Source organism: Gopherus flavomarginatus, chromosome 5 (assembly GCF_025201925.1).
Source record: "Gopherus flavomarginatus isolate rGopFla2 chromosome 5, rGopFla2.mat.asm, whole genome shotgun sequence".
NCBI lineage: Eukaryota > Metazoa > Chordata > Testudines > Testudinidae > Gopherus > Gopherus flavomarginatus.
This window is the reverse complement of record NC_066621.1, coordinates 153,995,840-154,016,626: the sequence shown is the minus strand read 5'-3', so window position 1 is coordinate 154,016,626 and position 20,787 is coordinate 153,995,840. Positions and strand designations below refer to the sequence as shown.

Sequence of the window (20,787 nt, the reverse complement as noted above, 5' to 3'; positions counted from 1 at the left end):
TGGACATACATACCCTCAGACTTCAAACAGGAGGGCTAAACAAAGCACCAGGGATGTTACTGTCCTTTTTGATAAGAGTAAGCACAATAAATGTTTCTTATAGTGCTGTAGTTATATAGAAAGCAAGAACGTGCCGCCACACTGCATAGTCACTGGCTTCTACCTGTGAGGGCTAGCTCTTGCAAGGAATCTAGAAAGATGCTTCTAGAACCTCTCGGGCATGAGAAAGATGAGGATATGGAATATTCGCCAATGCCATGGATGAAGATCTGATACTTTTCCACAGGAAATAGGTGGATTTGTTGTTTACGCTAGAGAGTGTTTAAATAATACTGCATTTTCTTCTTTTGAAATATATTTGGGAGCTTGTGTAACTGTGGATGTGAGATTTTTATAGTAAGTTTTTTAAAAGAAATCTTGGGGAACCATTTGCATTCTCCTTTCTTATCCCCACCCTTTCTAATGCAGACAATGAGCATGTGTATATGGAATTGTCACAGAAACTCTACAAATACTGCCCAAAGGAATGGAAGAAAGAAGCTAGCAAGGTATGACCATGAGTTGGGTTGAGAGGGGTCAGTTATTTCCTCTCTACAGATTCAGCATTTCACATAGCTGGAGCTGTTACACCTTAGGGGAAGGTTTGAAGGGTGCATAATTTATAAGATGAAGAAGAAAATTTGAAGCATTCAAAATTAACTAAAAACAAATCAACTGTTACTGATGAGAGTGGCACAGCATGCTCAAAAAGACTTCTTAATGTGTGTCCCACTCTACCTGCAAAACAAGAGGGGATCTGAAGTTCTCATTAATCATTAAGTGATTTATAAATGAAAAATTTGAGAAAATAAAGATTACCTACATGGCAGTTGAATACTGCTGGACTGCAGGATGTCTGGGAGGCTAAATTACGGAATATTTGGGGAAACCTGGGAACTACATTAGGACCCCAGAGCATTAGCCCTCATGATCACCGGCAGATCTGTCAAAACTAGTCAATCCATATACCAAGCTCTGAGGTAGGAGATGTCAGACAAGAATGGTTAGGGGATGGATTCTTGTAATGAGAGACAAGAGGTCACTGAAAGGAAAGCAGTGGGGGTGAATGTGAGTTGAATCTCTACAGAAAAGTTCCAACCTAGACAGATTCTATAGCATCCCTTCTAGGTTGTAGATAACAGAGAGAAATGCATTAAAATAACAAACTCCAAACACAATACTGGTATCTGTGTTGTCCTCCCTCTCCCCTTTACTGCTACTAGAAACTACTTTTTTAAAAAATTCACAGGAATCTTGGGGGGGGGGGGTTCAAAACAACATGAATGTTTCCTCTTAATTTTTTTGCAGAATTTTCCTCAGAATTCCCCGTTGCCCATTTTTGAAATCCAGTAACTGTTGAACACAAAACCTTTTCTGCTTTGAAATGGAAACTGAAGCTTTCTCATTTTGAGAAATATTCTCCCCTGTAACTAACCTGGCCATATGAAATTGGCAACTCAGAAAAAGATGCATGAAAAATGAAGGGATAAAATATATCAAACAGCCAACAGGGTAAATATTTTTCCCTTGGAAGTTTTCCAAAAAAAGGAATATTTTGAAAACTTCAAAACGTGTTTGTGAAAAATGTCCAATTTAGAAAAAGAGCCAGACTTTGATCTACATTGTTGCACTAGCTCCACCTTCTCTGGTTTTGTGGATGTGGTGGTCATGATAAATTTTGCACTGAGAGAACCTGATACAGGACATCAAATATTGCATTATCTTTCTGATTTCACAGCAAACTTTGCAAAAAATTACATTCTCAATGGTTTCTTTATGTCTTCTGTGGAAGGAACTCTGAATATTTTCTCTCCATTGCAGGGCATTGACCAGTTTGGTCCCCCGATGATTATCCACTTTCGAGTGCAATATTATGTGGAAAATGGCAGACTGATCAGGTAAGGGGAAAATATTCCAAAGAATGCCTTTTTGCACCAAAAGATGCTGTGGTGTTAATGGAAAAAATAGAAAATATCTTGGCTTATTCCTTTTTGGTTAGAGTTCATTGCATGTATTGTAATTTTGTCATAGACCCTCAGTAACAGCAGATTGCTAGAAAAAATTATTTGTAACTAGCCTTTACTCAATCAATTTCATATTTCTATCCTTATAAAGATTAACATTAGCAAAGTGCTCCTCTGTGGCTGGTCTGAGCGGGGAGAAATTGTTTTGTTTTTTACTTTAGCAAAATACAATGAGTCTTTTGTGATACAGTTTGAGCAGGTTGGTTTACAACTTGTTGTATTTTTCCATTGTATCTCAAAAAGCAGGCAGAATTCAGCTTCTGTTCAATTAACAATCTATGCCACCGAGCCAAACTTTCCAAAAAGAAGGATGATGTGGCTCATCGCAAAAATGCATGTACCCATGATTGGACCTGCGTTTTACTGTAGCAGCACGTGCACAAGCTAGTATTGCCTCAGCTGTCCGTTTGCTTGTTGTATAGCCTCCTCTATCCTATTAGCCAATGTGTGCCTGCAGTTGGGTGTGCGTATTTGTGTGAGCAACTTCCACACAACCCCTACCTCTTGGAAATTGGGGGTTCTATCAATGTAAGTCCTTGATCACCGGGGCTACTGAGATGTGTAAATAAGCCTGTTTGCAAGATCTGAGTCTGTGTGAGATCAGACTGTCACCCGAAGATGTCAGGAATAGGTAAATAAAATTGCAATATGTTCTTCCTGTTAAGCTAGTCGCTGCTTAGAAATATGGTAGAGTCTTTTCCAGCACAGGTCAGGGCTGAGCTGTTTTCAAGTATTTTACTTGCCAACCGTAAGAGGGACTGGCTAGCAGCTTCAGTCCTGGAGGTACAAGAAAGGTGGAGAAGTACTGTGATTGTGTTTAGGGTTTGCAGACTACTGGGAATAGCTATTTTAATTCGAGTGGGAAATTGTTCACTAAAGAAAACACAGGAAAATGACTAAGAACCTGAATCAGTTATGCATTGTTTACATGAACTTTTCACTGTATTTATATAGATGGGCAATCCCCTGTCCTTTGCACAGGCAGTACCCACACAGATGTGTGCACAACAGAAAACCTTGACCTAGGAATTCTTTAGTGGTGACTTCCTCTGTTATGATAGGATTGTATGGTGTTCATGTAGTTTCTCTAGGGTAGGGTTACCGTACGTCTGAGTTTTCCTGGACATTGCTTCTTGTTTGATCCTCCACTGTTTTCAAATAGGAGGCAATGTCCCGTGTTTTTTGTGGAGCAAACGTTGCAGATCCAGAAAGACCCCCAATTGGTCCACTTCCCGATAGGTCCCTCCCCTGCATCCTCTGCATCTGATTAGTCCTTTGCAGCTGCTGGATGCTGCCCATCCAGGCCCCAGCTCCCAGCCCTGGGGATGGGGAGAGCCCCACGGGGAGGGCATTGACTGACAGCCATCACTGTGTACCAGGTCTGCGCCAGCCACCATGAAAGGGAGCGACACTGCCCCCCACCTCAGGAGTGAGGCCCCAGGTCCGAGCTCCTTAATAACGTGCAGGTGAACGTAGAGCCATTAAAAGATGCTAGCTCTGTCAGTAGCAACCTCCAGACCTGAAGGATCCGCAGTCTCGGTGCATGGCAGGGCATCCTCCGCACGAGCCTGTGTCTCACTGCTGCTCCTTGGACCTGACCCTCTTCCCCTGGCAGCACAGCTCCCTCCTTGCAAGGAGAGGTAGAAACCAGGGACAGAGCTAACATTACAACAAGCACCTGGCTGCACCAGACACCCATATCCCTTTCCTCTCATACCTGCCCAGTGTGCACAGATGTAAGGGTGCCTGTGCCTCCTGATCCCCGCTGTCCTGTGCTCAGGCAAGACCTGCCTGTACTCAGCCACCCAGAGATACCATGGGGAGGGGAGGAAAGCAGGTGCTATGAGATGCCTACTGGAGCAGTGGATGAGATGGGTCTGGGGGGCAGCTAACTTCTGAGTAAGTTGAGGAGGGACATGGGAATCAGGCAGGATCCCTAGCTCCAATTCCTTCCCTAAGCTGTCCTCACCACATCAGCGCCCATAAGCGGCCGTTCTGCTCCCCCAGTTCCTCCCTGCAATCCCCGGCCTCCTTTCTCAGCATCCTTGCTGTGCACTCCTGAATCAGCTGAGAGTTCTGCCCCAGCCTCAGCTCCCTCCCTGCACTGGCGGGCCCCACCTCCCTGCTGCCTTCTCCTCAGATGCCCTCCCGTGAGTGTCCTTCATGACAGCGCCTTGTGCTAGCTGCCTCGCTGGGTCAGAGTCCCAGGCAGAGCCTCTGAGGCGTATTGAAGGCTGGAGACTCTGCCCCTGCCCTCTAGCTGGGAGCTCTGAGATGGGGCCGGTGACGAATGTAGCCTGGAGGCGCATTTGACCCCTGTGTAGCTTCCCAGCGCTCCCAGACACCTGTCGCCCCAGCGTTTGGAAATGACTTTGTTTTGCAAGGGGAAAGGTGCTGGAGGTGGCAGCGTGCTGCTGAGCAGCCTGGTTTGCATCAGGGACCCATGGTCCGCGGGGCAGGTTCGTTCTGTCGTGCATGCGCTCACGGTTCTGCTTTTCTTCTCTCTTCGCAGTGACAGAACAGCCAGGTACTACTATTACTGGCACCTGAGAAAACAAGTGCTGCATTCCCAGTGTGTGCTGCGCGAGGAGGCCTACTTCCTGCTGGCAGCCTTCGCGCTGCAGGCCGACCTGGGGAGCTTCAAAAGGAACAAGCACTATGGGAAATACTTCGAGCCGGAGGCTTACTTCCCTGCATGGGTACGTGCCGTGGGCTGTGCCGTCTGGTGTGCCTCCGTGTGCATGACTGCCTTCTTCCCCCGCTCATTTCCAAAGGCGGAGGGAACGCGACATGCATTGGGACAAGAAATACCGTAAATGGGAGCTTGGTAGGGGAGAGGGAACCCAAGTGGTCATAGCTGCCAGTAGCATCATTTTGATCCACTCCACGTGGCAGGATCCTGCGTCAGGGCAGGGGGGAAGATGGGTATGTTTGTGCATAGTGGGAAATGCATGCTGGGCAAGGGAGTGGGCTCATCGTAGGGACTGAACACAGATGCTGTGCTTGGGCTTCAGGGTTGCGGTGTTTCTCCTTCATCACAGTGCTCGCTGTTTGTTATCCGAAGACGCCTGGGGGGATTATGTGCCAGGGTGGCCTATGGTAGCAGGGGGCTGGACTTGATGACCAAGAAGATCCCTGCCTGGCCTATGTTCATGCTACGTTCGGTGCACTCAGATTTCCGGAGAGAGGGAAGGGCTCTCGGCAGCGAAACTGGAAAGGCCTGCGGACTAAGCCACGGGCTGGTGGGAACTCGGCAGCACACAGCTGGGCCAGGTAGCCCAAAGCAAGGGCCTGCTTCCCCCAGAGCTGCAATGGATGGACTAGAGTCTGTGTACGGATAGTAATAGTGAGTAGTGTGGGCTGCAGGGATGGCGAAGCCAGGCTGTGCACTCAGCATGTGCACACTTGGGTCCTCTGTACCCGCACACACCCCATTGCTCTGCAGGGTCAGCTGGGCCTGTGCTGAGCTGGCCAGTTCTTGCTCCACCACCCAGCCATCGCTGGACTGCCAGAGCTCCAGATCTGAGTCCTTGCTTCTCCCACCCTCGGCACAGCTGCTCGTGTGTCCCTCCAGAGGTGAAGGAAGCAGCCCAGTGTGCAGAGAGGGGCCGTTCAGCCCCAGCTCATTTGGGGGCTCTGGTGAGTGGGGGGTTTGTGTGGTTCTTCAACTTTCCAGAGAGAGTGAGTCGTCCCCTCCTGCACTCTGCCCATCACCGTCCGCATGGCTCCTGGGTTACGCTCCTGTCTTCACGTGGGAGTGGCAGGTGCTGTTAAGACTGTACTCTGACAGTAGGTGCAAGTGGTCCATTTCCTGCTGTATTGTTGGATCACCTGGAGCCTGTGACTGTAGTGTGGCTAGCTGATAGGTGGTGGTGTCGTTATTGGGTAAGATTCATGCAGGACACACTTAGGAGGAGGCTGCAGTCCTGTCTTGGAGATGTTTACAGTCTGTAAACTGTGCGACCATGGAAGGTCTGTCCAGAACAGAGAGTCCCCAGTGGTACTACAGGACCAGCATAATCTACAGATGAGATTGTGCCGTCCAGCTGGAAACCCACACCCTGAAGTTATTTTAATGGGTTTAAAATTGTACATAAGGAAGCTACAGAAATGTATCTTGCTCAAGCCTGCCCACCTCCCAGCCCAGCTGTTTCCTCTGGCAGCCCCCTTCCTTCATGGCCATGGCGCAGGCAGTGTGAATCTTCTTCTCCTTTCTCTGCATCGCTCTCCGCAGCAGAAGCCAGCCGGGGTGCACGTAACCAAAAGTCAAGATGGGGCCAGCCTTTGTCCTGCACCAGAGAACAGGTGTGAGTCACGTTTCAGTCCTCGAATGTTGTCATACCGGCACCTGCTGCAGTTACCAGAGTGTGGTTGCTGAGAGATGCTGGTGGGGAAAAAGTCATCGCTCTCCATTTAGTCAGTTGGGTTTTTACACAGCACCTTATGTATAGTCAGTTTCACTGTTTTCTCCTTTAGAAGCCCTGGTCCAGAAAAGCCCTTAACTTTTAAGTATGCAAGCGGTCCACTGGGACTTCTCAGGTGCTTAAATTAAGCACGGGCTTAACTACATGTATGGAGGGGGCCCTTAGTCAGTTTCCCCTTTGCTGAAAAGGCTAATAAACATCAGCAGGGGAGCACCAATGCCTTCATAAAACCCTGCTAGGGTGATTTTTAAATGCCAAGTGATACTGTTTAAAGGGAGCTCTACCAGAAAGAGGTTTTTTTTTAATTATTATTTAGTTCACGCAAATTGTCAGGCTCGTGGCCTTTTTAGCAGTTCTTTGGGATTCTTCATGGCTCTTCAGCTGCATCCAACCTGCATGTATCATGCACTTGAGTCTTGCAAACCCTTATGCACATAGGTAACTTTACCCCTGTGCATGTTCGCAGGAGCGGGGCCTTACTTTGATTAGTGCACAGACGGTTATTTCTCTTTGCCTGTGGGTTAATGTGGCCACTTGCCATCTCCGATGTGCTTTGCTGGCTGGTTGTGAGCTTTTGCTGCATGTTAAAACACTCCAGATGACACCCCCTAGTGAAGGCATGAGTGCACTCACAGTGTAGGCTGATTACACACTTAGAGCAGGGTTGAGCCAGTGTTTCCATTTCAAACCTCCCATTTCAGGAGCTTACATCTCACCTGGTTTGAAAGTGCATCAGGATGGAACAGTGTATCCAAGCCTTCAGCCCAGCTGGGAGTTCGTTAAACTTTAAACCCTTTATAGAACTGTCAGCCTGCAGACAAATGAGCTCTTTTCTCGCTGTCCCTGCTCCCTTGAAAATAAACAGAAGTGATATGTAACCCGTCTGCAACACCTGACAAGTGTAAACTGTCACACGGCAGCCATTAACTAATCGCTTATGTGCCACAACTGTAACAATCCCATTTTACACTTAGGGAAACTGAGGCAGGTGAGTAGTGACACTCAAGGCCATACAGTGACTAAAAGGCAGAGCTCAAGGCTGCCTCTCCCTGGGCCGCTTCCTATCCTCCACCACCCACCCGAAGCCTTGAAGTCTGAGGCAAGGTAATAAAGGAAAAGCAAATAGCAGCAGCTGCAGCCCCACAAGGCTCAGCAGGCAGGCATTTCTCCCAGCGAATGGTTTCTGCCGCACCCTCCCTCAGGAGCTCTCAGGGTCCGTCTCTGCCCTGCCCTGTCTGGCCCCTTCTGAGTTGTCTGGTTCCCTTTTAAGCTCCTCCTCCAACTGGGGCCCGCCATGGAGGGATAGAGGGTTGGAGTTTAGGGTGACCAGATGTCCTGATTTTAAAGGGACAGCCCTGATATTTGAGGCTTTTTCTTATATAGAAGCCTATTACCCCCCACCCACTGTCCCGATTTTTCACATTTGCTGTCTGGTCACCTTAGTGGATCTGGGCCCAGAGCTGTTCCTTAATCCCTTCAGTTCTGGAGTGGGGTTTATACACCTCGTCACTGTGCCCCCACTGTACCACTGCTGTACGTCTGTCCTGAACAGAGGGCAGTATGGCAAGCAGAGCTCTTCACAAAGGCTTTTCATGAAAATGGAAACTTCCATGGGAAATATTCCATTTTGATGCCTTTTGGTGAGGGCAGGCGGGAGGTTCATTGAGGGATGAAAAATTTTCAGCAACTATCTCGAATCCTTCTCAGAGCTCTTCCCCACAACCCGTCAACGTCTTTCTGAAGTGTGGATGCCACAACTGGACGCAGTGTTGCAGTAATGGCCTCGCTCGTGCCATTTGCAGTGTTAACACCTGCCTGCTGCTAGTCAATGTGCCCCTGCTTATGCTTCCAAAGTTTGCATTTGCTCTTCGGCCATCACCCTGGAAAATCATCTTCAGCCGCTGTCCACCCTGACCATCAAGTGACTCGTTGGTGTCAATGGTTTTGCAGTAGCCATTGGATGTTAAAGATGTAGGCACTGTTGTCCCTGTTGATTGCTGACCTTATTCTCTTGAACAGAGCTCACTGGTGTTGGCCAACTCCCGGTGTAGCTGAAGAGTAAATACTTTGTTTTCTTAGCCCAGAGTCGCTGCATGTCCCTCACAGCATCTAAAAAATCACTTCAGAAAGTTGTTTTAGTACACTGGGGTGTACTTAAATGGGTGGAATTTAGCCAACTGGTCTCATAACCTGTTGCTGAAATGCTTGACGATCCCAGCCTTAAAGCGTTACCACAGAGCCTAAGGGAGTTAGGCACTCAGTTCACATGGAGTTTTAGTGGGATTTGGGGGGTTGCCTTTGAAATCGCTAGCCAAAAAAGGAAGTAACAATCTGCTTTTGGGGAGTCAGTCCCATTTCTTGCACACTAGGATAATCCCGCTGCAACTTTGTGAGTTCCCAAGAGCTTTGTTAACGTGTAGGTCACTCTGTGCTCGTAGGTGCTTTGTCCTTTTTCTTTGTTAGGAAGGGGGCCATAACCTGTTTGAAAACTGGTCGTGAATAGCTGTCTGTAGTGGATCACTATACTTCTCTCTGTGAACACTAAGGCCTTGTCTACTGTGATAGACCCAGGCCAGCTGGGAACAGCAGAGTAGTAGAAGGGAGATATACTGGCCACTGGATACGCAGTTTTCTGTTCCCTGAGTGACCAGAGCAGGGGCTGCTCCAGACTAATGAGAACTCCTGACTGCAATTAACCTGCTAAGAGTCAGGTGAGGCTCTTAAGCACCAGACTCTAATTAAGGCCCCTCTGATGCTATAAAAGGGCTCACTCCAGTCAGGCCAAGGGGAGCCAGGGAGCCAGAGGAGAGGAAGTGCACGCGAGGAATTGGGAGCAAGAGGCGCAAGGAGCCGAGAGTGAGTAGGCATAGTGCTGGAGGACTGAGAAGTACAAGCGTTATCAGACATCAGGAGGAAGGTCCAGTGGTGAGGATAAAGGTGTTGAGGAGGCCATGGGGAAGTAGCCCAGGGAGTTGTAGCTGTCATGCAGCTGTACCAGGAGGCACTCTAGACAGCTGCAATCCACAGGGCCCTGGGCTGGAACCTGGAGTAGAGGGTAGGCCCAGGTTTCCCCCCAAACCTCCCAACTCCTGATCAAACACAGGAGGAATTGACCTGGACTGTGGCTTCTACCAGAGGGAAAGGTCTCTGGGCTGTCTCCTGACCCACAGGGTAAATCTGTGAGGCGAGCAAATCCACCAATAAGCGCTGGACCCGCCAAGGTAGAGGAGGAACTTTGTCACACTACACAAAGAAAGGTTTGCTAGTACAGCTATATTGGTAAATCCTCCAAGTGGAGATGCAGCTTATAAAAGTTCTTTTGCTGGTATAACTATACCACTTCCCCAAACAAACTGCATTGTATCACCAAAAGGACTTTTTTGCTGCATCTACACTAGGGCTTTTTCTGGCGGTTAGGAGTGTAGGGTTTTTTTATACTTAACCAACACAGTTGGTTAAATGAGGCCGAAGGGCAAAGCTCTTCTTCAGATCCACACATGCTTATCTCTGACCATGGCTTTCAGAGTGAGCGACATCCAAGTGAAGTGCTCAGCTGGTACTGTTTAGATTCTGCTAAATACCTAAGTAGGCTTTCTAAGAGACTCGCCAGCTTCCTTGTCTCAGAGGGTAGGGCTCAAGAACAGCCCTTCGCACTGTGATATTTATCCACATTTTACCACCTGAAAATTGCTTAAATGAAGTCCTTTCCAGGAGCACACATTAGGCCACATCTTGCTGCCAGTGAAATAACTGACAGCTTTCTCGGAGGTGGAGTCTATGGAGAGTGGCTGCATCTCTGCATACAAATACTGAATGATTGTTAATGTAAAGATCTCTGTGCAAATGTTCACATCCAGAGAACCTTGTGTGCACTGTGAACATCATGGAAGAGTCGAACTTAATAAAAATAGAAAATAAAAACACACACCTCCCCACTCCCGTGTTTTAGCCTCTCTTTGCCATAGGATGTTGTGAAGGTCAAGACTATAACAGAGTTCAAAGAAGAACTAGATAGCCATTGATGGACCTGTCCTCCATGAACCTATTAGCCAGGATGGGCAGGGATGGTGTCCCTAGCCCCTGTTTGCCAGAAGCTGGGAATGGGTAACAGGGGATGGATCACTTGGTGATTACCTGTTCATTCCCTCTGGGGGCACCTGGCATCAGTGGCGAAGCCAGATTTTAGCATCAGGGGGGGAGCGAACACGTAAAAAAAGGCACCACCCGCCGCGAAGAAAAAGAAAAATCCCAGCTGACCCAGAGCGGCTGAAGGACCCGCCACCGAAGACCCGGAGTGCCGCCGGGTGAGTAAAAGTTAAAGGTGCCACTTTTCTGCTCAGTGGAAGCAGCCACTCCTCCTGCTCGCCCCCAGCTGCGCTACTACCTGTCACTGGCCACTGTTGGAAGACAGGACACTGGTCTAGATGGACCTTTGGTCTGACCCAGTCCGGCCGTTCTTATGTTCTAACTGTTCTATATCCATATGTCTTAGTCCAGCCTCTGAAATTGCAGAGGATAAAACCCACTACTCAGCATGAATATAGTCTATAGCCACTTATAATGGCCACTAATCTAAGCTGATCTTCTAGAATTTCAGGCTGTCGGGGTGATACGTTGTGAGAAAACGATACCATTTTATTATGTTGTTAGGTCAAATTCTACCTTGAACTTACCTCTCTGAAACTCCATTGGCTAGTGAGACTGTATGGGTGAACGGGAGAGTGAGGGAACAAAATGGGGTTTCTTCCCCCAAAACGTCCAAGGGCGTTGGCACAAGTTGCCATAGGCATGTCATTGAAGTGGAAGGTGTCTCTGTCTCTCTCAGGCTTGGTCTGTGGTATGAAGTTCTGCTAGCAGGGCAGTTAGTTAAGCTTGTGAAAAATTCACACACATCCCCAAGCTGTCAGAGCGCCTACTGTAGGCACATCTAAGCTGGAAGAAGAGTGCTTTTGCCGGTGTAGCTAACGGTGGGCGGGACTTTGGTCTTGGTATTGTATCGACAGATGTGGCTGCAGTAAGGGGCTGTGCCGGCCTAGCACGCACACTGTGGAGTACATCATGCTGGCAGTGCTGTGAGACAGCGTGGTGACCATCTGCAGCTGAAAAGCAGGTGCATGGCCGGCCTCAAATGCCACAGTCTCTTATTGCTGGTTTTCGGGGACCTAACCTCTTGGAGAAGAGAGTCCGTGCTTGGCATTTCATCATGATGGAGCTGTTTGATGATTTCAGGATCATCAGTCAGGTCGTTTGTTGAGGCTCAGCATCCTGCAGCAGAAGCGCCAATGATGTTCTGGTAATACCCCCACTACATCTGGCAGCCAGAATGAATGAAGAAAGCGGCAATCCTCCAGGGCAGCGATGTTGGACCTAGTGGTTGGAGTGTGGGTCTGGGAGTAGGGAGTGTTCTATTCCCAACACTGCCTGTTAACCCCTCCATTCCTGCTTCCACATCTGCAAAATGGGGGTCATCAGTAGCTGCCTGCATGAAGGCTGTGACTGTTCAGGGCCATGGAAGTGCCAAGTATTGTTATAATTGAGTGGAAGCCCAAGGCAAGTGGCTCACTTGGTTAAACGCTGCATTCTACATGGTTCGGAAGGGAGCTCGCAGCCTTTCCACAGCCAGGGTCTGGGCTTTGCAAATGTGCTTTTGTGATTGGGAGGAATTTCAGCCCTGTGTAGGATCAGATCCACTGAGGAGTAATAGCCTCCTCGCATTGGCTAAGCGCTGTGCAAACCCTGACTAATGAATCCTTGCGACAGCCCCCTGTGCTGAGTTCCTGAGAAAATCTGGCCCAATTGTGGGAGCTGAACTTTTCTGAAAAGCTTTGGCCTGACCCAAAGCATGTTGCAGTCGGGGGTTGGGTCTCTGTTGACTGGTGCACTTTGCACTGGGCCCTGTGTGCTGCCTTGCTCTCCCCACCACCCCAGAGCTTTTAGAAACCTCCCCTGGCAGGTGGTTCCTCTACCCTCGGCAGAAGAGAGGTTTAAGGACACCTGGCCCAGGAGAGAGGGAGAGCAGGTCATCCTATAGATTTTATAGCATTAAAGGCCAGGAGGGCCCGTTAGATCGGCTAGTCTGACCCTCTCCGGGGCACAGGCCATGCAGGGGCCTGCATCATCCTCTGTCCGACTGCAGACAGGTGGAGGGCGAGGCCCAGGCAGCGGTGGGGAAAGGCTAGCAAACTGTGGCGGTTTCCTTCCTATATCTCCGGGGCACTCAGTACTGCAGCCACCCTTTCCCTGGCAGTCCCTCTGGGAGCAGTGCCGCTGGTGCGTTATCCCTAAGGTGGGGGCTGGGTCTCTTTGCCCACATCCAGCTCTGGGCAGCTGAAGGTGAAATAAAGCCTGCTGAGCCGGGGAACTTGCTTGGCAGCACTGTGGGGAGGAGGCTGTTACGCCCCAGTCTGTCTTTAAAAGTCTGAACAGTGGATCTGCTTTAATACTTCGCTGTTGCTTATGATTTTGTTTCCTCGGTGCTAAGTAACAGCTCCTTAGCTGTGCTGTGCTAGCGGGAGGAGCTCAGTGGCTTCCCAGTGTTGCCGGTTCAGCTGCAGAACATGGTGACAGACGGTAGCCGGAAGGATGGGCAGTAGCCTGTGGCTTAGGAGACCAGGGTTCCCTTCCCTCCTCTGACACAGACTTCTTGTGTGAGCCTGGGCAAGTCACTTATTCTCTCTCTGCTGCTGTTCCCCATAGGGACATTAGCCCTGCCTTGCCTCACAGGGGAATTGTGAGGTGCTCAGATATTGTGCAAATATCTGAGAGCAATAGACTAACAGGTGGTGCCATAGGTCATCACCCCACATGGAAACCTAACTTTAAAAAAATAGTTCCTGTTTTCCTGCCTCTCAGAAGCAGCAGGCCAGTTGCAGGCTGCTGCTTTCATCCCAAGAGCAGGCACTGACTGGTGTCTCTTGATTTTCTTCTAACAGGTGCTGACAAAGAGAGGGAAAGACTACATCGTAAAGCACATTCCAAACATGCACAAAGATCAGTTTGCACTCACAGCCTCCGAAGCACATCTTAAATATATTAAGGAGGCAGTCCGGCTGGACGATGTCGCTGTTCATTACTACAGATTGTATAAGGTGAGAGAGGGCAGCAGATCTGCAGGGCAGATGATATGCTTTTGATTTGGGGCGCTTTTTATTAAAAAGGACAGCTGTTTGAATAATTTCTAGCATGCCTTGGGAAGTGCTGCATTTGAGATGTCACTTGATCGTTATCATGGATCAGTCTTAGAGGCAGATCAATGATGCACTTAACTCCAAGAGGCCGGATATTGCTGCTTTTTATAGTACTTTTTATTTTTAAAAGTTAAGAAGAGACAAGATGAAAAGCAGGCATAATATACTGATGGGATGGGTGAGCTGGATGCTGCGCAGCATACAAGATTTTCGGGGTAATTTCTCATCCTTCCATGACAGATTTTACATTTCTTTCCTCCTGGAAATGAAGCAATTTGCTTGATACAGCCTGATGTTTCATATGACGTTTTGTAATAGTCCTCACATTAAAGAGAAGATGTTTGTCTGCTGGAGAGCAGAGTAACAGCAAACTACAAATACGATGAATTCCAGCAATGAATGAATTATTAAAGAGGATTCGAATGCTGAATACTATGGAGATGACATCCAGCTGGAAACAGCTGCGAGATTTATTTTTCCATGTTGTCTGTGCTTGAAATGACCAACATTTGCTTGCCGCCTATTTGGCTAAATGGGTGAAATAGTAAAGCAGTGTGTATTCTTCCTCCACATCTCTCTTCCTTTCCCCACCGGTGCATTAATAAACACCACCCAGTTACGCTTCAACAGAGGCCAGCATTAGCTCTGATAGAACCATTTCTAATACTGCTGTGTTTACATGAAGCCATGATTCTCTTCTCTTCTCTTCTCACTTACGCAGCTGTAAATCAGGAGTAACTCCATTGAAATGCAGTTACACGGATCTAAAGCCAAGTGTGGCAGAGCTCTGACCTTGTCCCTGTGGGTCCTGCACTTCTAGGTGGCTTATGCTAGCCTCAGTGGCTCACTGTGACCTTCCACGTAGCCTTTCTCTCTCTAGGGCCAGGGTTACAGTCTACTGAGGCCAGCAAAGAGGTTGGTGAGAGAACTCCCACAGTCTCTGTTGTCCCTGGGGGCTTATTTCAGAACAGTTTAGCCTCCTGTCCTGACAGGGGCCTGACTTCCCCTCCCAGGAGATGTTCCTGTAGTGGTGGGTTGGGGGGAACCCGGGCCCGCCCTCTACTCTGAGTTCCAGCCCAGAGACCCTAATGGCAGCAGCTGTTGGCAGCCAACCTTTCACTGCCAGAGTTGCTACATTTCCCTGGGCCACTTCCCCACAGCTCTCCTGCTTCTCCCTTCTTCACCCTTACCTTAGGGCTCCTTTAACCATGGTTTGGGGGTGTCTTCATTAACCAGCCCTTCAGCCACACTTCCTCTCCTCTGGCTCCCTGGCTCTCCTCTGCCTAACTGGAGTGAGCCCTTTTTATAGTATCAGCAGGGCCTTAATTAGATTCAGGTGGTAACATTAGCTTAATGGCCTCACCTGACTCTTTGCAGGTTAACTAGAGTCAGGTGTTCTCATTAGCCTGGAGCAGCCCCTGCTCTGGTCAGTCAGGGAACAGAAAACTGTTAATCCAGTGGCCAGTATATCTGCCTTCTGCTATTCTGCTGTACCCAACTGGCCTGGGTCTGTCACACAAGTTAAATGATGGTTCACCTAGGCCCCAATTCAACAAAGCACTGACATGTGCCTAAGCACATACTTAACTTCAAGCAAGCGCTCTGCTGAAATCAGGAGTCACTTCACTGAAGTCTCTGGACCTGAACTGTTCAATTGAATTTTTAAGCCTTTTTATTGCGCTGTTGTTCCAAATCCTCACCTGGGGCCTGATCCTGCTCCCGTTGATGTCCATGGCAAAACGCCCACTGACTTCCTTGCAGTGTCATAGGAACGGCCATACTGGGTCAGACCAAAGGTGGCCAATGCCAGGTGCCCCAGAGGGAGTGAAATTAACAGGTAATGATCAAGTGATCTCTCTCCTGCCGTCCATCTCCACCTTCTGACAAACAGACAAACTGACAAACAGAGGCTAGGGACACCCTTACTTACCCATCCTGGCTAATAGCTGTTAAATGCGTAGAGGTTAAGTCCATTATCTAATTCTCAAACCCCTTTTATAAATCGGCGACGCTCCACTGCTTTCAGTAGAGGCATGCCCACTTCCACCAGCTGTGCAGCTGGCCTGTTGCTGGGATAAAAGGATTTCTCCAATGATGGGTTCTTTGGGGCAATTCTCGTCGTGTCAGCATTCTCCTGCCTGTAAGAGGACTCAATTCATGTCAGTCGCTGGAGCTTTTGGCCCAGATTATGCATTGTTACATGCCTGGGTTTGGCTTTGCTGTGTGAATGCCAAGGAGTGGAACCCTTCTCAAATACCCATCTCTTTAATGAATCTCAAATCCTCGATTCAGAATGGTAGGGACTGCTCCGCTGCAAACAGCACATCTGGAGCCTCTTACTTTCGCATTCCGGCATATAGGTGTGGTGGTTACCTGATTTTTGCCTTAAGGCTAGATTGTCATCGCCCTGCCATTCCTGTTCCTCCTTTGCTAAGATAGTGACTTCTGGCTACTCACCTGGTACCCCCTGTTGGGTGCAAGTAATCTGAGATGGGCCCCCCCCATCCCCTTCCATCTATACTCACTGACCAGAGTAGCTGGCCAAGTGAACGGGGGTTACGAGATGTAGCTTGCTCCTCCCACCACGGCAAAGGGGAGCCATGGAGGATCCCAATATCTTGATCTGCTCCCGGGGCACTACGGTGATGCACCAGCCCTTACACAGGACACATTGTAATGTCACGATCCAGCCATTGATGGCTGTAACAATGACAGCCCAGCCCTGGATGCCTGTAATAGTAACAATTCTCAAGCCACGGTCTTTGTGAAACCCTTACGGATGATGCCCAATAATGACATCACACACCTTCCAACACAGGTGTTTGTCTGGATTGATAATGCCTAATGTGGCCTGAATTTCCAGGGTTAACATGCATCAGAGACTTTTCCAGCCCTGCCTCTGTGTGCTATCCTGCCCTCTTTACGTTTTTGTCTAAACATCAGAAAATAGGTCGTCTTTTAAAATAAACGCAATTGAGCTTCTCTTTTAAAATGTCTTCTGCAGAAACCTAAAGTTTTTTACGCCCCCTTTTCTGAGACTTTCTTTAATTTGCCACTTTTCTGTGAGTTGTTTTTTGGGGTCTGAGTTGAGAAGTTTTGCTTAGATTTATTTACATAAAGTACTTCAAATAAACCCAGTAATTGATGTGCATTTTTAATGACATAACATCTAGTATAGAACATTTGAGACTGTGTGGTGTTACTCCGCAGCAGATGGAAGCAATTAGAGAAGATACCTACGCAGTAGGAGTAGATTTATTTATTGTAGGTCTTTCAAACACATCCAGTATTTGGAACAGATGCAGTATGCTTAAGCGATTCAGGAAGTTGTGCGATCTTTGGCTCCAGGTTTCAAAATCTTTCCCAGTAGCAAATGGGAATGCAAAAGTATTTGGTTCAGAAATGCAGAGGAGTTGTGCTTAGTATATTGCTATAGAAGTAGAAACTAGAAAATGTTTGGGTGGTTTTGACAGGGAGTGTAATGGAATTCTTGATGGGGGTGCGTGTATCTGAGTATCACACCACTGTCAAAACTGTGGGTATATCACCAATTGTAAACCATGTTGTTTATATATAAAATCACACACACACACACACACACACACACACACACACACACACTTGTTTGATAGTGCTGTGCTTTTATTTATATATGTATGGGCCTGATTGTTCAGAAGTGCGAGCACCCACAGCTCCAGTTGCAGTCGGTAAGAGCAGCGGGTGCTCAGTACCTCCCATAACTCAGACCCAAATCCTTTTTACGTATTGTGTTCAAGAAACCTGAGCCATGCGCATGCAATTATTAAACAGCATAATGCTACAATTATTTCCCACAAAATGACAGCCTAGGCTATTGCCTTTCTTCTCTTCAGGGATCTACTGTATATTTATTTTATACTGAAAAGTATTTACTAAAAGCACTGTGGATTTTTTTTAGGACAAAAGGGAAATCGAAGCCTCATTAACCCTTGGGTTGACAACGCGGGGCATACAGATCTTTCAGGTACGTAGCTGAATGTATCCATCAGCCAATTTTTGCTCTCATATCTTGAGCATTTCTCACTGAAATCAGGCTGTCTGAAATGAAAACAGTGATACATTTTTCTCACCTGCTGATCTCAAGTTTCATGGTCTAGAATAGGGGTCGGCAGCCTTTCAGAAGTGGTGTGCCAAGTCTTCATGTATTCACTCTAATTTAAGGTTTTGTGTGCCAGTAATACATTTTGATGTTTTTAGAAGGTCTCTTTCTATAAGTATATAATATAGAACTAAACTATTGTTGTATGGAAAATAAATAAGGTTTTTAAAATGTTTGAGAAGCTTCATTTAAAATTAAATTAAAATGCAGAGCCCCCCAAACCGGTGGCCAGGACCCGGGCAGTGTGAGTGCCACTGAAAATCAGCTCATGTTCTACCTTCGGCACGCGTGCCATAAGTTGCCAATCCCTGGTCTAGAATTAGTGGCTTTTGCTTCACTGGTGGAAGTTGGCCATTTTGACTCCTGCTTATTTTTCCATCTTTTTTTTTTTTTTTTAAATCAGAAGTTTCTCAAATACTTTTGAAATTCAGCAATCCTTGTTTGGGTCAATCATGTAGTAAAAATTAACAGTAAGATACTAATTGCTCTAGAAATGTGCTGAACTGCTAGCCAGTGCACCAAGGAATGAACTGGGGATCTCCAGAGCCAATGGCATGAACTAAAGAGCCACAGCTCCCTAGCTGAGATCTGTAACAACAGAGGGACCTGCCAGACACGCACACACCAGTAGCTATCATGGACAACTTACAGTGTATTACAGCACTTGGATTTGCACAGACAAACATCTTCTTGAGCAAATTGCAAAAAGGGTGCAAATATTAATTGCTTTGACTCTGCGAGATGTCAGCTACAGAAAAATCATTCAGCAGAATCCTCTTCTCTGAGCTGCACTTTGGATCTGTGCTGGATATTCTGCACGCATTCCAGAGGCTGTTTTCTCATTGATGTCATTGGGATTGGCAGGCAAGGAATGAATGCAGAATAACCTATGTGCATCACAGAGAATTTTACCCTTTGGATGGCTTCATGAAACTTAAGCCATATCTATGCTAGAGACCTTAGGAGGACAGTGCTTCGAAATTTGAGCGTATCGGGGGAAAGAAATTATCAGCTGTGTTTCAGCTTGTTCCTAAGTCAGTAAAAGTAATGAATCTGTCTCAGGTTTCCTAAATCCCATTCTCAGTGTGCAATTTGTTTCTCAGAATTTAGATGAAGAAAGACAGTTGCTTTATGACTTCCCCTGGACAAATGTGGGAAAACTTGTATTTGTGGTGAGTACAGAACAATAACGGGTTCGTAACATATGTAAAGAAAGGTATCTTTCTTTTTTAACAGTGAGGTTTTCCCTCTCATCTTTCATCAGCTTCCCGCTGACCTGCAAACTGCCTATAAGAACATTGGAATGGCCGTAGTGGGTCAGATCAATAGTCCATCTGGCCCAGTATCCTGTCTCCCGACAGCGGCCAATGCCTGATGCTTCAGAAGGAATGCACAGAAGAGGGGTATTTATCGAGTGATCTATCTTCTGTCATCCACTCCCAGCTTCTGGCAGTCAGAGGTTTAGGGACACAGATCGTGGGATTGTGTCCCTGATCATCTTGGCTGATGGCCATTGATGGACCTATCCTCCAGGTCCTCCTTTTTTTGAGCCCGGTTACACTTTTGGCCTTCACAGCATCCCCTGGCTAAAAGTTCCACAGGTTGACTGTGCGTTGTGTGGAAAAAATAGTTCCTTTTGTTTGTTTTAAACCTGCTGCCTATTAATTTCATTGGGTGACCCCTGGTTCTTGTGTTACGTGAAGGTGTAAATAACACTTCATTAGTCACTTTCTCCACACCATATATGATTTTTATACCTCTACCATGTCCACCTTTTGTCGTCTCTTTTCCCAGCTGACAGTCTTTTTAATCTCTCCTCGTGTGGAAGCTGTTCTGTACCTCCTAATCATTTTTCCTTCCCTTTTCTGTACATTTTCCAATTCAAATGCATCTTTTTTGAGATGAGGCAACCAGAATTGCACGCTGTATTCAAGCTGTGGGTGTCCTGTGGACTTACATAGTGGCATTATGACCATTTCTGTCTCATCATCCATCCCTTTCCTAATGGTTCCTAGCATTCTGTTCCCTTTTTTGACTGCTGCTGCAGATAGAATAGATGTTTTCGCTGAACTGTCTGCAATGACTCCAAGATCTTTTGGGAGTGGTAGCAGCTCATTAAGACCCCATCATTTTATATGTATAGTTGGGATTATGTTTTGCTATGTGCATTACTTTGCATTTATCAACATTGAATTTCATCTGTCATTTTGTTGCCCAGTCACCCAGTTTTATGAGCTCTCTTTGTAAGTCCTTGCAGTCAGCTTTGGACTTAACTGTATATCTTACAAGTCTGTGACTGTCATATGGCCAGAGTCTGATCTCAGTTACATACCTGGAACTCCACTGAAGACAACCCCTTTCAAAAGCCTGAAAACAGTGGAATTACTCCCTGTATACACCAGCGTAACTGATCAGAACCTGGTACAGAAACAGGCAAATGTTACCGTGCTCTTAGGACCAGGATGAGAGACCATAAGATGGATTGTTAACTGATAGATTGCAACAACAGTTTCCAAGCCATGAAGGAGCTGGCTGAGCTGGGTGGGAGTCTTGAATATTTTAGACTTAAGGTTTTGTGTTAACAGTGACCAAAATGTTCAGAGGCCAGGTGCTCGGTATTGCTGAAAAACAGGCTCTTTGAGGTGTCACAGATTTGGCATCTAAACTCTGAGAAACCCCAAATCACTAGCTACTTTTGACCTTTTTGCCCAGATATATTTTTGAGGAATACTGCTTCATGGACACTCAAGAGACTGCAAAGACATTCAGACCTTTAATCAAGCTCTAAGGTCATAGATACACTCGGCACCTGATTGGGAAAAGTCTGTTTCCTTTAGCCTCTTCTTCTTTTTAGCCCAGCCCCACTCTGCACTCTAGGCCTAGCAGGAGCAAGAAGCTGAATCTCAACGTGTTTTAAATTGGAGAGCAATGAAAAATGTTGATGTGAGGAAAATCAATATGAACAGGTTTGATCC

At 47.1% G+C, this 20,787-nt stretch overlaps 1 protein-coding gene across 6 annotated transcripts in view; it reads left to right on the top strand.

The window, feature by feature from the left end:
• The window catches only part of FRMD6 (FERM domain containing 6), a 727,784-nt gene that overhangs the window by 693,201 nt on the left and 13,796 nt on the right, over positions 1-20,787 (top strand). For all 6 annotated transcript variants that reach the window (XM_050954687.1, XM_050954685.1, XM_050954688.1 and 3 more), the window contains 6 exons: positions 469-548; positions 1,861-1,937; positions 4,576-4,762; positions 13,420-13,575; positions 17,612-17,677; positions 18,916-18,984. In XM_050954687.1, coding sequence (XP_050810644.1) covers positions 469-548; positions 1,861-1,937; positions 4,576-4,762; positions 13,420-13,575; positions 17,612-17,677; positions 18,916-18,984 — 635 coding nt within the window. The remainder of the gene's footprint in view (positions 1-468; positions 549-1,860; positions 1,938-4,575; positions 4,763-13,419; positions 13,576-17,611; positions 17,678-18,915; positions 18,985-20,787) is intronic.